This window comes from Rhipicephalus microplus, chromosome 2, assembly GCF_043290135.1.
Source record: "Rhipicephalus microplus isolate Deutch F79 chromosome 2, USDA_Rmic, whole genome shotgun sequence".
Lineage (NCBI taxonomy): Eukaryota > Metazoa > Arthropoda > Arachnida > Ixodida > Ixodidae > Rhipicephalus > Rhipicephalus microplus.
Window position 1 is genome coordinate 20,671,867 of NC_134701.1, and position 13,156 is coordinate 20,685,022.

At 47.0% G+C, this 13,156-nt stretch overlaps 3 protein-coding genes across 10 annotated transcripts in view; 1 reads left to right on the top strand and 2 right to left on the bottom strand.

The window, feature by feature from the left end:
- Positions 1–13,156, bottom strand: part of LOC119169183 (pseudouridine-5'-phosphate glycosidase) — a 2,087,124-nt gene that overhangs the window by 1,233,977 nt on the left and 839,991 nt on the right. The window lies entirely within an intron of this gene.
- Positions 1–13,156, top strand: part of LOC119169934 (CD151 antigen) — a 316,886-nt gene that overhangs the window by 66,381 nt on the left and 237,349 nt on the right. For 2 of the 3 annotated variants that reach the window (XM_075886276.1, XM_075886277.1), the window contains exon 2: positions 12,364–12,391. The exons of the other annotated variant lie outside the window; for it this stretch is intronic. The gene's annotated coding sequence lies outside the window, so the exon portion shown is untranslated. The remainder of the gene's footprint in view (positions 1–12,363; positions 12,392–13,156) is intronic. 3 annotated transcript variants of the gene reach the window in all.
- LOC142796177 (uncharacterized) lies at positions 1,824–6,416 on the bottom strand. Its single transcript, XM_075886275.1, has 2 exons — positions 5,239–6,416; positions 1,824–2,813 (listed from the first exon to the last, which is right to left on the bottom strand). The coding sequence occupies exons 1-2, from the start codon at positions 6,109–6,111 to the stop codon at positions 2,094–2,096; spliced, it is 1,593 nt and encodes a 530-aa protein (XP_075742390.1). The 5' UTR covers positions 6,112–6,416; the 3' UTR covers positions 1,824–2,093.

Below are 13,156 nucleotides of genomic sequence, written 5' to 3' on the forward strand. Positions count from 1 at the left end.
CCCTCTTGACAAGTTAAGAATTCGATGCATCAAATGGTAGAAAATCCTTGCTCGAACGCGGACAATATGTCCAACACATGTCTTGAGTTCATGCAAGACACTTCTACTATTCGAGACATCGCATTCCGAATTCGCCAATAGAGCTGTTGTTTCTGTGTCAAAGGAAGGAGCACTGATGAAATCTAGCCCGCATAGAATGCAGGAAAGTATCAATATTTAGGTGACGCGGCTGTGTTGAGGTGGCTACCCTGGTTCTATCGTGGTTGCATAGTCCGGAACCCTCCTTCGAAAACTGAAGGTATCGAGAAAAAACAGGCCGCCAATGCAAAAAGTCCCCCCTTTTTTGTTATACGCACACGGTTGCTCACAACCTTAAGAACGTAGCTAACAGGCACAACGCATCTTTTAACGCGACAGCGTTAAAGAGCCCGTTTACTGTTCCCGGCGTCCCGCAAGTTGGCCAGCCTGTGCCCACAAACTTTTACTGCACCTCACCCCCCCCCCCCCCGCTCTATGTGGGAAGAGGCATGCAAGATCGCACGTCCCCTGCTCGGTTAACGTAATGCAGGACATCCTGCTTAGTTGCGGTAGGGTATACATCGGCCAATAAGGCCGCTGCATAAATGACAGAATTAAGGAACATAAGCTTTCTGTGAAAAGTAAGCTTTCGGCACATTTGCCTGTGCATTGTGGTTCCTGCAAGGGTAGGCCTGGTTTTTACAGTGTATCTGTTCTTTGAAAAAGTAATGATACCTTGGCACGTGATATCACAGAAAAATACTACATTTAAACGTAGAGAGATATGTGTGTTAATGACAGATCCATTGCTTTGCACGGTGATTACTTTAATTGATCCAAACCTTTTTTTTTCGCTTAGTGGCTGTTTGTCATTTTTTCTGACGTGCATGTGAGGTGATGTGAGCGCGCATCATGGTTGCGGCGGTTATATATGTCGCTGACGAATGTTCTTAGGTTATAGTGGTACGTCATTCAGTCACTGTGCGAATCGTTGGAAAAATAAAATGAACTTCATTGTTCATTCTATATTAAAAGGGATTCGTCATTATTTACAGCTGCCCTCAGGTACAGACCTTTTTAAATCACTACGGCGCTCTAACTTTGATGTCCTTCTGCCTGAACGGCCTTCCCGAGGCATTTCTGGTTGAACAAGTATAAGGAAGGAAGGAAGGAAAACAGGGGGGAAAAGAACGGAAGGGAGGTTAACCAGCCTATAGGCAGCCGGTTTGCTACCCTGCGCATGTGAGAGGGATGGGGGAGATGAAAAATAGAGAGCAGAGAGGGAAGAGAGAAACACAGCACATTCGGCAGCACACGCGCGCACACTCAGTCATAGTCCAGTCTTGTCTTTCGCGGTGTGTGACGTTGCTGTTACAGTCGCTTGTTCAAGTCCGTGTCACGTAGGAATTTCAACAGATCTTTCGTCGCCTTCTGTTGCAATGTCTTCTCTCGGGCACTTGACAGAATAGTGTTTACAGACATTTGGCTGTTGTCGATTCGCGCAAAAGCGGACGCCAGTGACTGTCTCTGGATTTCATACAACGGACAGTCACAAAGGATGTGGTGTAGTGTCGCTTTGCAATGACAGGCACCGCACAGAGCGTTGTCGGCCATTCCTATGATGATGATGATTTGTGGGGTTTAACGTCCTAAAACCACCATATGATCATTCCTTTGACAAAGGAATAAGATTTTGTAAATGCCACTCCTAGCCATAAGCGATGAAGAAGGTGTCGTGTTGCGCCCTAGCGAAAGGGCATGCGCGTCCGGGCCGGCCGCAGGAGCTGAGAAAGGGACTGAGCCGCTTCCGATGGGCGCGAGATAACGTCCAACCTTTATTCCATGCAACCAGCATACATATATAGCAGACACTCATGTGACCAATGACGTCACGTACAAACGACACTTTACAATTGCGGGCGACAGCGCCAGATAACGCGGACACTTGACGCGCCTGGGCGCTATCACCACATCTCCCCTTCTTTAACAATACGCTGACAGTTGCAACAAACTTCGCAGCACTGCCAGCAAAAGAACACTTTGCAGAAAACAAAAAATGCGCAAGAACAATACAGTCAATTACTGAACCCGTAGCGGTCCGGCCGTCGAACAAGACGACCAGATCGCGTTTGGTATTCAGGAAGGTCAGTTCCCGGCAAGGAAGGACTAGATAGATCGTCAGGCGCCATGCTGTCTGTAACGCGATTAGAATTCTGTTCCGTTTCTACCCGACTATCATCTGCCTGAGGAAAATCATCGCTATCTGCCTCATCCTCACCTTCTTTTGGCCGTGAAACAAAGCGCACCAAGGATTTCCTGTTTCTTTCTAGAACTACACCACTGGAAGTTCTAACCACATACGACCTCGGCCGCTCAGCAAGTCGCAAGACTCGCGCTTTTGCTTTGCAGTCCGTCACCCAGACTTCCGCGCCCGGTTCGAGTGCTTGCAACGGAGTAGCCCTATGACGAAGGTTGAAGTTCCTACGCTGCCGCTGTCGGGCGGTCGTATCGTGGCTTCTGAACTCTCTCAGGTTCACCGTCTGAGGCAGAAGGCTTGTGGGATGGACAGGCACCGTTGTGCGTAGCCGCCTGCCCATTAGAAGTTCTGCAGGGCTTTTCCCAAGTGGCCCCGGAGTGTCCCTGTACGCTAGGAGAGAAAGATATGGGTCCTTCGCTTTTGTAATGAGACCTTTGATTGTCTGGACCATCCTCTCTACTTCACCATTTGCCTGGGGGTACCTTGGGCTAGACGTCACAGCGCGAAACCCGTAGTTGCGAGCGAACAACTTGTATTCCTGCAACACAAATTGCGCTCCGTTATCAGACATAACAACTTCTGGTATGCCATGTCTTGCAAAGAAACTTTTAAGGTGCGTAATGACAGTGGCACTCGTTGTAGATGATAACAAAGCAATCTCTGGGTACCTAGAAAAATAATCTACGACTACCAAATACCATTTTCCTTGAACATGGCAGAGATCAGCTCCTAGTTTTTGCCAAGGACGCTGTGGAGTGGTTGTCGGGATCATTGGTTCTGGCTTTTGGTGTCTGTGCTCGGCGCATACGCGGCAATCGGTAACCAAAGCTTTCAGCTGATAACTCAACCCTGGCCACCATACCGACTCTTTGGCTCGAGCTCTGCATTTTTCGATTCCCAGGTGACTCTCGTGCAAGCGTATCAAGACCTCTGCGCGCAATTTTCGAGGAATGACCAACCTCGTACCTTTAAGTAGCACGCCTTCAGCAACTGTAAGCGTGGCTCTTTCCTGCCAATATGGACGCAAGACCATCGGAAGAGATGAAAATTTTGGGCCACTCTTTCCGGCTGAATTTTACGAGTGCTTGACAAACTTCGTCAGCGGCTTGTTCTGCTTTCACTCTTTCGAAGAGGCTGGCCTCGACCATGTTTGACAAGCATCCTGAAACGTGCGTGCTGACGTCACTAATAGACAGTGCATTATCAGTTTCTTTTCCCCGAATCGGGGCCCTCGACAACACATCTGCAGTAACTAAGCTCTTGCCCGGGACATGCACAACTTCATAGCTGAACCGCATGAGCCTCATGCGAAAACGCTGAATGCGAGGTGGTAAAACATCTAAAGGAGATTTTCCCAGCAAGGTTACAAGAGGTTTGTGGTCGGTTTCACACACAATTTCAAGACCTTTGATGTACCCTTCGAATCGTTCTGCCGCCCACGTCATTGCTAGTGCTTCTTTTTCAATCTGGGAATATCTGGTTTCGGCAGGCGTCAACGATCGTGATGCAAAGGCAAGGGGTCGTTTTTCGTTGTTTGGTTGAACTTGCATCAGTACCGCCCCCAAACCGAATGACGACGCATCGGCGGAAAGAATCGTAGGGTACTTTGCATCATAGTTAGCCATGACGCGCGCCGAACCGATAACGTCTTTAACGTATGACAGCGCTTGCTCTTGGGCTGGTCCCCACGTCCATTCAGAACTCTTCAAAAGCAAGTGACGTAATGGCGCCGTTTCTGAAGCCAAATCTGGTATGAATCTTGCCAGATGATTAGTCATACCGAGCAGCCGTCGAACGTCAGACACGTTATTTGGCGTCGGCAGTTCTTTGATGGCCCGGACCTTTTCAGGGTTCGGCCTGATTCCATCTCGACTTAGAACACAACCAAGAAACTTTATCTCGGTTACTCCAAAACAACACTTTTCTTTGTTTAGCGTAACACCAGCACTCATGAGACGGTCTAAAGTAAGACGCAGACGCTCATCATGTTGAGCTTTGTTGCAGCCATAAATGAGCACATCATCCATCATGTTTACCACGCCTGGGATTCCTTGCAGAGTCTGCGACATTTTCTTTTGAAAAAACTCAGGTGCTGACGTTATTCCAAACGGTAGCTTCTGAAAACAGTATCGCCCAAATGGCGTAATGAAGGTAGTCAACAATTGGCTTTCCGGCGACAACTTGATCTGATAAAATCCAGAATTAGCGTCCAGCTTCGAAAAAACCGATGCCCCACTCAACAGACCAAGGCTATCTTCAACCGTTGGCATAACATAGCGCTCGCGAAGTACACTTTTATTTAGTTGCGTCAAGTCAACGCAAATACGAACGTCTCCAGAAGGTTTGAGTACTGGTACAATACCTGCGCACCATTCTGTTGGTTCCTCTACTTTGCGGATTACGTCATCTCGCTCCATACGCTCGAGCTCCTGCTTCACTCGGTCCCGCAGGGATAAGGCAATGCGACGCGCAACCGGAATAGCAAAGGGTACCGAGTTCGGCTTCAGTCTGATATTGTATTCCCCTTTCATAGCTCCCAGACTACCGAAAAGCTGAGGGTAGGAAGCTTCGATGGCTGTTGCGCTACTGACCGAGTCAGCGAACTTGATCAGCTCAAGGGCTTCGAGCGCTGGGAGACCCAAAAGTATCGAGCGTAAAGGCGAGACTACGTACACAGTTTGTCGGACAATGCGTTGTCTCCACTGTATAGTGGCAAGAAATTTTCCGAGAACATGCAGTGGCTCATTCGCAGGGCCTGTTAAGGTTATGTCGCACTTGTCTTATTTGGTAGGCAATCCCGGAAATGTTGAGGGTACAACGGACACTTCTGCACCCGAGTCAAGTTTAGCGAACACCGGAGTGCCGTTAATGATAACTTGAGCATACCGAGAATTGGAGTGCTCCCCATTTACCGCGCCTACGAAATATGCCCCTTTTTCCATATGGAGAGAAGAAATCGGTACCTTCTTTCGCTCGCCTGCAGCCTTTTTCCGACACACCACTGCAAAATGTCCGGAACAACCGCAGTAGTTGCATTTCGCAGCTCGTGCCGGGCAGGAGGTCCTCGGGTGCTCTCCTTGACCGCAGTTGGGGCACGAACTGGATGTGAGAGGTCGGTAGGACTGTGGTATGGTGCGTTGACCTTGTGTGACCGGTGCACTGGTCCTTGACGAGGTGCCGGAACGCTGTCCTGAAGAATTCTTTCGGGGCTGCCGTTGTTTGTTGACCGCGTCCAGGTTGCTGTCTGGCGCTGCCGAAGGTTCGTCGCTGGTTTCTCGCAGCTGTTGCTGCTGTCGTTGGACGGTCTCCTTCAAGCGAGCTTTTGCCAAAGCGCTGGCGAGTGTAAGATTTGCATCCATTTGCAGAGACTCCGAGAGCTTGGCATCACTGAGGCCGACTACAAACCGGTCGCGGATCATGCGTTCCTTTTCCTTGTAGTCGCACCGGTCCGCCAGTGTGTGCAACGCGGTGATGAATTGGTCGACTGATTCGCCTGGTTGTTGTATGCGTCGGTGAAAACATGCGCTCTCGTAAACGAGGTTCCGTGCGGCCACGAAGTGATCGTCGAACTTTTTTCTGACGGTTTCATACTGCTTCTGCTGTTGTTCAGATAGTGTGAATGTCGAAAAGATCTCTCTCGCTTGCCTGCCCATTGTGTAGAGTAGAGTCCGGACTTGCGCTTCTTCACTTCGCTCATTTAAGCCAGAGGCAAAGCGGTAGTCGTCGAATAGTTGGATCCAGGAAGGCCATTCGGACGTTCGGTCGAAGTCAAACGCTGGCGGAGCTGGAACCGCGAACATGCCGTGAACTGGCTTGACTTCTTTGTCTTCTGACATGGCGCCGCTTGACGAAGAAAGGTGCAACGCCCCTCGAATATCAGAAGGATCCCACTTCTGACACCATGTCGTGTTGCGCCCTAGCGAAAGGGCATGCGCGTCCGGGCCGGCCGCAGGAGCTGAGAAAGGGACTGAGCCGCTTCCGATGGGCGCGAGATAACGTCCAACCTTTATTCCATGCAACCAGCATACATATATAGCAGACACTCATGTGACCAATGACGTCACGTACAAACGACACTTTACAATTGCGGGCGACAGCGCCAGATAACGCGGACACTTGACGCGCCTGGGCGCTATCACCACAGAAGGGTGGCTTCTCTTCGGTCGAGTCCAGTGGGTATGCAGAGAGCCATCAAAGAGGACAGGTGGTGTTGACGATTCGTATTGATGCTTGGTGGGCACCATAGTGAAAAGCTGATTTCACGCGCAAGTCGCCGAAGATTACTGGCAGCATCGGTCCGCGAAAGTGGTATGGCTTCTTCTCGTGTTCCCTCAAGGGCTGCCCGCGCGGCAGTATCGGCATGTTCGTTACCTATGATGCCCAGTGACATGGCAGCCATTGAAGCGTCACAAATATAAGATTCCATATTTCCCTACACGCTGCCTTCCACCTGAAAACCATTTTCGGGTACTTCGCTGCTCCACTATATATGGTCGGCGTACTCGTAGCTACTTCACGCCTCTTCGCTTTAATCAAATACCCGTGAGTGTTTTTGTGCTAAATCAAAATTCAAACGGAAGCAACTTCTTCGTCGTAATAATGTTTATCGCTGTCGCAATACTTGTTCATTTTCCTGTGTAAGTGTCTTTAAGGTATCAGAACTTAAGGGTAGGTTCATTGAATCAGGCTATGCATAGCACTAGGTGTACTGAAAGAAATATAATTCATATTTTTTATACTAAAACTGTAAGCTACCCTCTCCGAACTGCCATTCTCAGACACTAAAAACGCTCAACCAAGAAACAACTTGGTGCATCTAATAGTACAAGAGCGTATCGAGGGGCAAAACATCTTATCATTTATTTATTTATTTATTTATTTATTTATTTATTTATGGTACCCTCAGGGCCCGAAGGCATTACAGAGGGGAGTGGCAATACAAAATAATACAGCAAACGGCAAAACGTAAAGGAAAAGAAGGGAAAATACAAAGCGATTGGCAAAAACACACAGTAACAAAGAATTAAATGTAGTAGCGGTAATACATTACAACGATTTTGTTAAAAAAAAAAACGGCAAAACGGCAAAACGTAAAGGAAAAGAAGGGAAAATACAAAGCGGTTGGCAAAAACACACAGTAACAAAGAATTAAATGTAGCAGCGGGAATACATGACAACGATTTTGATAAAAAAAAAAGCACGACATATATAACACGAAGCAAAATCAAACATCGCAAAACATGTTTTGCAAAAAGGCCCTAAAACGTGATGTATCGGTAATAGCCGTAGCTGATTGTGGTAGTAGATTCCATTCGGATGTGGTTCTTGGAATGAAGGCATGCGAATAGGTTACGGTTCTGCAGCGGGGAACATGAACTTTTTGCAGATGGTCCAATCTGGGTGATATGAATGAGGGGGGTTTAATAAACTGTTCACGAAGATTTTTGCTATGATAAAGTTTATGAAGGAGACTGAGTCGGGCTATTTTACGCCGAATGGCGAGTTCAGGAAGGTTGAGCTGGGACTTCATTAAGGTAACACTGGCCGTGCGGTTATAATTGGCTAAAATGAAGCGAACTGAACGATTCTGGACTGCTTCTAATTCATGTGTAAGTGTAGTGCCACCAGGATCCCAGACGGATGATGCGTATTCAAGTGATGGACGAATATAAGTAGTGTAAAGAAGTTTCTTAAGGGATGAGGGCGCCATGTAGAAGTTCCTGCGAAAATACCCGAGAGAACGGTTAGCCTTGGCGATGATGTGCTCCACATGGTGGTTCCATGACAGGTTACTGGAAATATGAACACCTAGGTATTTGTAAAATGAAACAGACTCGAGGTGGGTATCATTGAGATGATAATCTGGATACGCAAGTGAGGTGCGGCACACACGCATTGCTTTGCATTTTGAAATGTTTAGTTCCATGTTACATAATTGACACCAGGTAAATATGTTATTTAAATCCGTCTGGAGCGAGGTAACATCATTTTGGTTAGTTATTTTCCGATAAATTACACAGTCATCTGCGAATAGGCATACCTTTGATGAGACATTAGTTGGCAGGTCGTTCATGAAAATTAAGAACAGTAAGGGTCCCAACACAGAGCCTTGGGGAACACCCGAGAGCACCGGCTGGACGGGGGAATCAATATTGTTAGCAGAAACAAACTGTGTTCGGTTGGAAAGAAAGGCTCGAATCCAGTTAAACACGTTAGGGTCTAGGTTTAAGTGTTTCATCTTAAGAAGTAGTAACTGATGACTGACCTTATCGAAGGCCTTAGAATAATCTAAAAAAATACAGTCAATGGTGAATCCAGAATCGAGTAGGACATGCAGGTCGTTTGTAAAGACTAAGAGCTGCGTTTCGCAAGAAAAATTCTTGCGGAAACCGTGTTGCGAGGGTGTGAAAAACTGGTTAGACTCGAGAAAGTTAACAAGGTGGGTGAAAATGATATGCTCAAGTATTTTGCACGGGACAGATGTCAGTGAAATTGGACGGAAGTTTGATGGATTGTGTGTTAGCCCTGATTTGTGAACTGGCACTATCTTACCGACCAGCCAGTCTTCCGGAAGGCTAGAATGCTGCAGGGACTGTGAAAAAATGCATGACAGGATAATAGAGGAGTATTCAACAGTGTTCTTCAGGAATTTAGCATTGATACCATCAACTCCACATGATGATGAGTTTTTAAGTTTCTTAATGACCGCACGAATACCTTCCGAGGTAACGAAGATAGCGTCCATAGGTAGGTAATGGGGTGACGGCAAGGAGATTTGGTTGTTGATGGTCGCCTGGTGAGAGAAAGCTTTTATGAATGTGTCATTTAGTACAGATGCGCATTCTACGTCGGGCACGGGATGCCCTTCAGCTGTCAGCAAGGCTATAGCGCGGCGCTCGCTGCCACGCATGAAATTCCAAAACTGTCTAGGGTTATTTTTCAGCATAACCGGTAGAGTGTGACTAAAAAAGGAAGACTTAGCTCGTTTCACTTCAGATAAATAGGTTGTGGCAGCAGATTTGTAAGTAGACCAACGTTTATCAGACGGGGATTTGACAGCAGCACGATAAAACCTTTTCTTACGGTTTGAAAGGCGGTTTATGTATCTGTTGTACCATGGAGCACGTGTATTGGAAAGAACTTGTTTTATAGGGATATGTTTAACGGTTAGCTCTGAAACTTTAGCTTTAAATAAGTCCCAGTTGCTCTGCACCGATCTTTCAGGGTAGTTGGGTAAGAACTCATCTAGGAATGTGCCCAAATCCTTGTTAATCGAGTCAAAGTCAGCCTTTCTGTAATCCCGTATAGTTTTAAGCTGCTTACGCATGCGTGAGAATGGCAGCAATATATTTGCTTGAATAATATCGTGATCACTGATACCAGGTACATTGGACACTGAAGATACAATATCTGGTTCTGATGTCAATATAAGATCAAGAATGGATGACGTAGTATCGGTAACGCGCGTAGGAAAATTAACAAGCTGCGTCAAACCAAAATCTGAACAGATGCGAATAAAATGCTCCGCTTCCGCTGAGTTAGGCAAGGAATATGAATAAGAATTTGACCACACAATGTTAGGGAAATTGAAATCGCCTAGTAGAATCACAGCTGCGCGAGGAAACAAAACCTTCACATGGCTCAGACAATCATGTAGGTCATTGCAAAAGTTTGCACTTCCTGAAGGTGGGCGGTAACATACGCCAATGACAACTTTTGTAAAAGCCACGTTGAGGCAACACCATGTTGCCTCCAAAACCGAGTCTATTGCAACAGCGTAGTTTTCAATGCTCTCATTCACCGCAAGAAGAACACCACCGCCACATCTATTAGGTCTGTCGCAGCGATATATTTTGTATTTTTTATCACAGCACAGCAGCTCTTCGTTTCGTATTTTGTCGCAAAGCCACGTTTCAGTTACCGCAATAATATCGGCGTTTGAATCATTAACTGCTGCACTCATTTCATCTTTCTTGGACAGGAGGCTGCGAACATTAGTAGACAGCACGATCAATTTTCTGTGGTCAACGCAAGTGCCACCACCCCTTGCTTCATCCTAGCTTCCCGAGGAAGCATTAAATTGTCGACCAGAACGAAGTTGCCGAGAAGAGGAGTTGGCGACACTAGCGTTATTAGTTACGCGTCTGGATGGCCCGATTTCATGCACTGTATCAGTAACGTAGTCGTAGCCATAACATTTCTCATTTGCAAAAAGTTTGTTATAGCGCACACTGAAAGGGCAATGAAGCTCTTTGGCGAAGTTGGTCAGCATTGCTCTAGTACGGCGAGTGTTAGCAGAAAAATCCTCCCGCATAACCACTTTGCTTCCTTTGAGCATGTGACGTTTTGAAAGAACCATTTCTTTCGTTTTGTAGGTGGAAAATTTTACTATAATCGGACGAACTTTATTAGTGGAAAAGCGGCCGATTCTATGTGCGCGTGCAACGTTATCACCAGATAAAGTTAGATCAAGGGACTGGCGAAATAAGCTCAAGATAGTTTCCTCAGTCTGCTGCGTAGTTTCAGAGGCATTGTCTGCGATACCAAAGAATACTAGATTATCCCTCCGAGAGCGATCCTCAGCCTCATCGAGACGCGCACGTAGACCAAGCATGTCGCCCTGCACTTGCCTTGTAAGTTGACTCGTTGCCGTCAGTTCGCGCTGAATGTTGTCTATAATGGATGTCCGCTTTTCAACCGTTTCCAGGCGCGTCAATATGTTGGAAATGTCTTTAGTAAGCGAAAGCTGATGTTGCTTAAGCTCCTGGATGTCACCTGACATTACCGCTTGCGTGGTTTCAATGCGAATCGAACGTTCTTGCATATCTTTCACCATTTTATGTATTTCAGTAATTTGATCATCCTTGGGTCCCGGGTTCTGCTCGACATCACCACATATTAACAACAAAAGGTCACAAAAAGGCTGTAACAGGGCTTCTGGGCATGGAAGCACCATAATAAAAGGGTTGTCAGATCGAAAACTCCTACACGGTAGTCTGTTAAAATAACTGACCTGCAAAACGTAGGGAAGCATGAATGAGTACATGCTTCTGCCGATGCTTCCATGCCCACTGCCGGTGGCATGCGTGCAACACGGTTTTAAAGGGGCCAGTGGTGTCGCTGTCGTCGTGGCCGATGACGATTTTGCTGCGGCACGTGCGAGATCCCTCCCCTCGAAGAACCAGCTCTGATGAGATAAAGTGCAGAGCACCGGACCCTGGGTTGTATCCAGGTAGGTGCTGTTAGCAGTCGAAGGGAAAGTCACGCTGGAATGTACGCTGAGCGGTAGCAATGCTCCGGCGTTGGCTGTACTCAGGCACTCGACGAGAAACTGCAAAACGTAGGGAAGCATGAATGAGTACATGCTTCTGCCGATGCTTCCATGCCCACTGCCGGTGGCATGCGTGCAACACGGTTTTAAAGGGGCCAGTGGTGTCGCTGTCGTCGTGGCCGATGACGATTTTGCTGCGGCACGTGCGAGATCCCTCCCCTCGAAGAACCAGCTCTGATGAGATAAAGTGCAGAGCACCGGACCCTGGGTTGTATCCAGGTAGGTGCTGTTAGCAGTCGAAGGGAAAGTCACGCTGGAATGTACGCTGAGCGGTAGCAATGCTCCGGCGTTTGCTGTACTCAGGCACTCGACGAGAAACTGCAAAACGTAGGGAAGCATGAATGAGTACATGCTTCTGCCGATGCTTCCATGCCGATGCTTCCATTATAATGAACATCTATTTTCAGTCTATAGGGCACAAGTGCGATGATTTTATTTTACCTCTAAGAAAGAGATAAAGTCACAATATAGTTGCGGTCACTGACCAAGTCAAGTTTGAAAAAAAACACAGAGGCGTTCTGGTACCGAAACGTCTTTGTTGTGTGCGAAAACTCGCATGGGTTCCCAGACGTTTACGCTGTTTTTTCGCCATAGCTCGGTCAGTGACCGCATTTAAATCAGCATCATAACATCTGACCAGATGAACTTTCGTCGAACTCTTGACAACATAGATTTAGTCACTTCTCGTAAAATGTGTCTAAAAGCGTCAGTAGCATTACAGCTTTTGCAGGAAGCTTACCGCCTTGTTTATGCGCAGGTACCGGACACAACAGATTACTCCGAAGGTAAGTGACAGTCCTAGTTATTCCTGATGATGATGTTTGGCGCTTTGTGGCGCAAAGGCCATTTGATGACCAAAGAGTGCCAGTTCATGGGCCAAGAGATGTGGACAATGACTGTAATTAGCGGTTCTATAAGTGTTCTAAAATTCTTCGCACTAAGACAGGTAAAAAAATAGAAGTAATAAAATCATGACCATGCCGTGAAACATGTGTGGTGCTAATGAATGATGAAAGCTTGCGATAATAAAAACCATGGTGGACATGTATGGCATTAGCACAAGTGCCTCGATTGTTCACATCCTTGCGTCCAAGGGCCGTGAGGAAAGTGCTTCGTGCAGTGTATCCACCGCAGCAGAGCCCTTTCCGGAGAACTCGTGCTACGGAATGCCCGGATATATCACGTGATAAGCACGGACGTCTCTCAAAAAAGCCAACAACGATTTATGTGTGAGAAATGGTTCCCTACCGACGAACATTGCAGGAGGAAGTGGTATCTGTTGGCGGCAGGGTAATAGGAAGTGTTGTCTTCTCAGCGTTTCTAACTGTTTACACTGGACTAAAAAGTGAAGTACGGTGAGTTCTTCTCCAGATCTATCACACAAAGGTGAATCGCCACCAGGCGAAAGAAATGGATGTGTAGCGTATGCATGTCATAAGACGGTTGCTTGGGCTAAATGGTGATTGGGAATCAACATATTTGCACAGCAAAAGACTACGAGTACTTACGACGTAACTACAGAACAAGAGACAAGGACTGGAAGAGCGCTG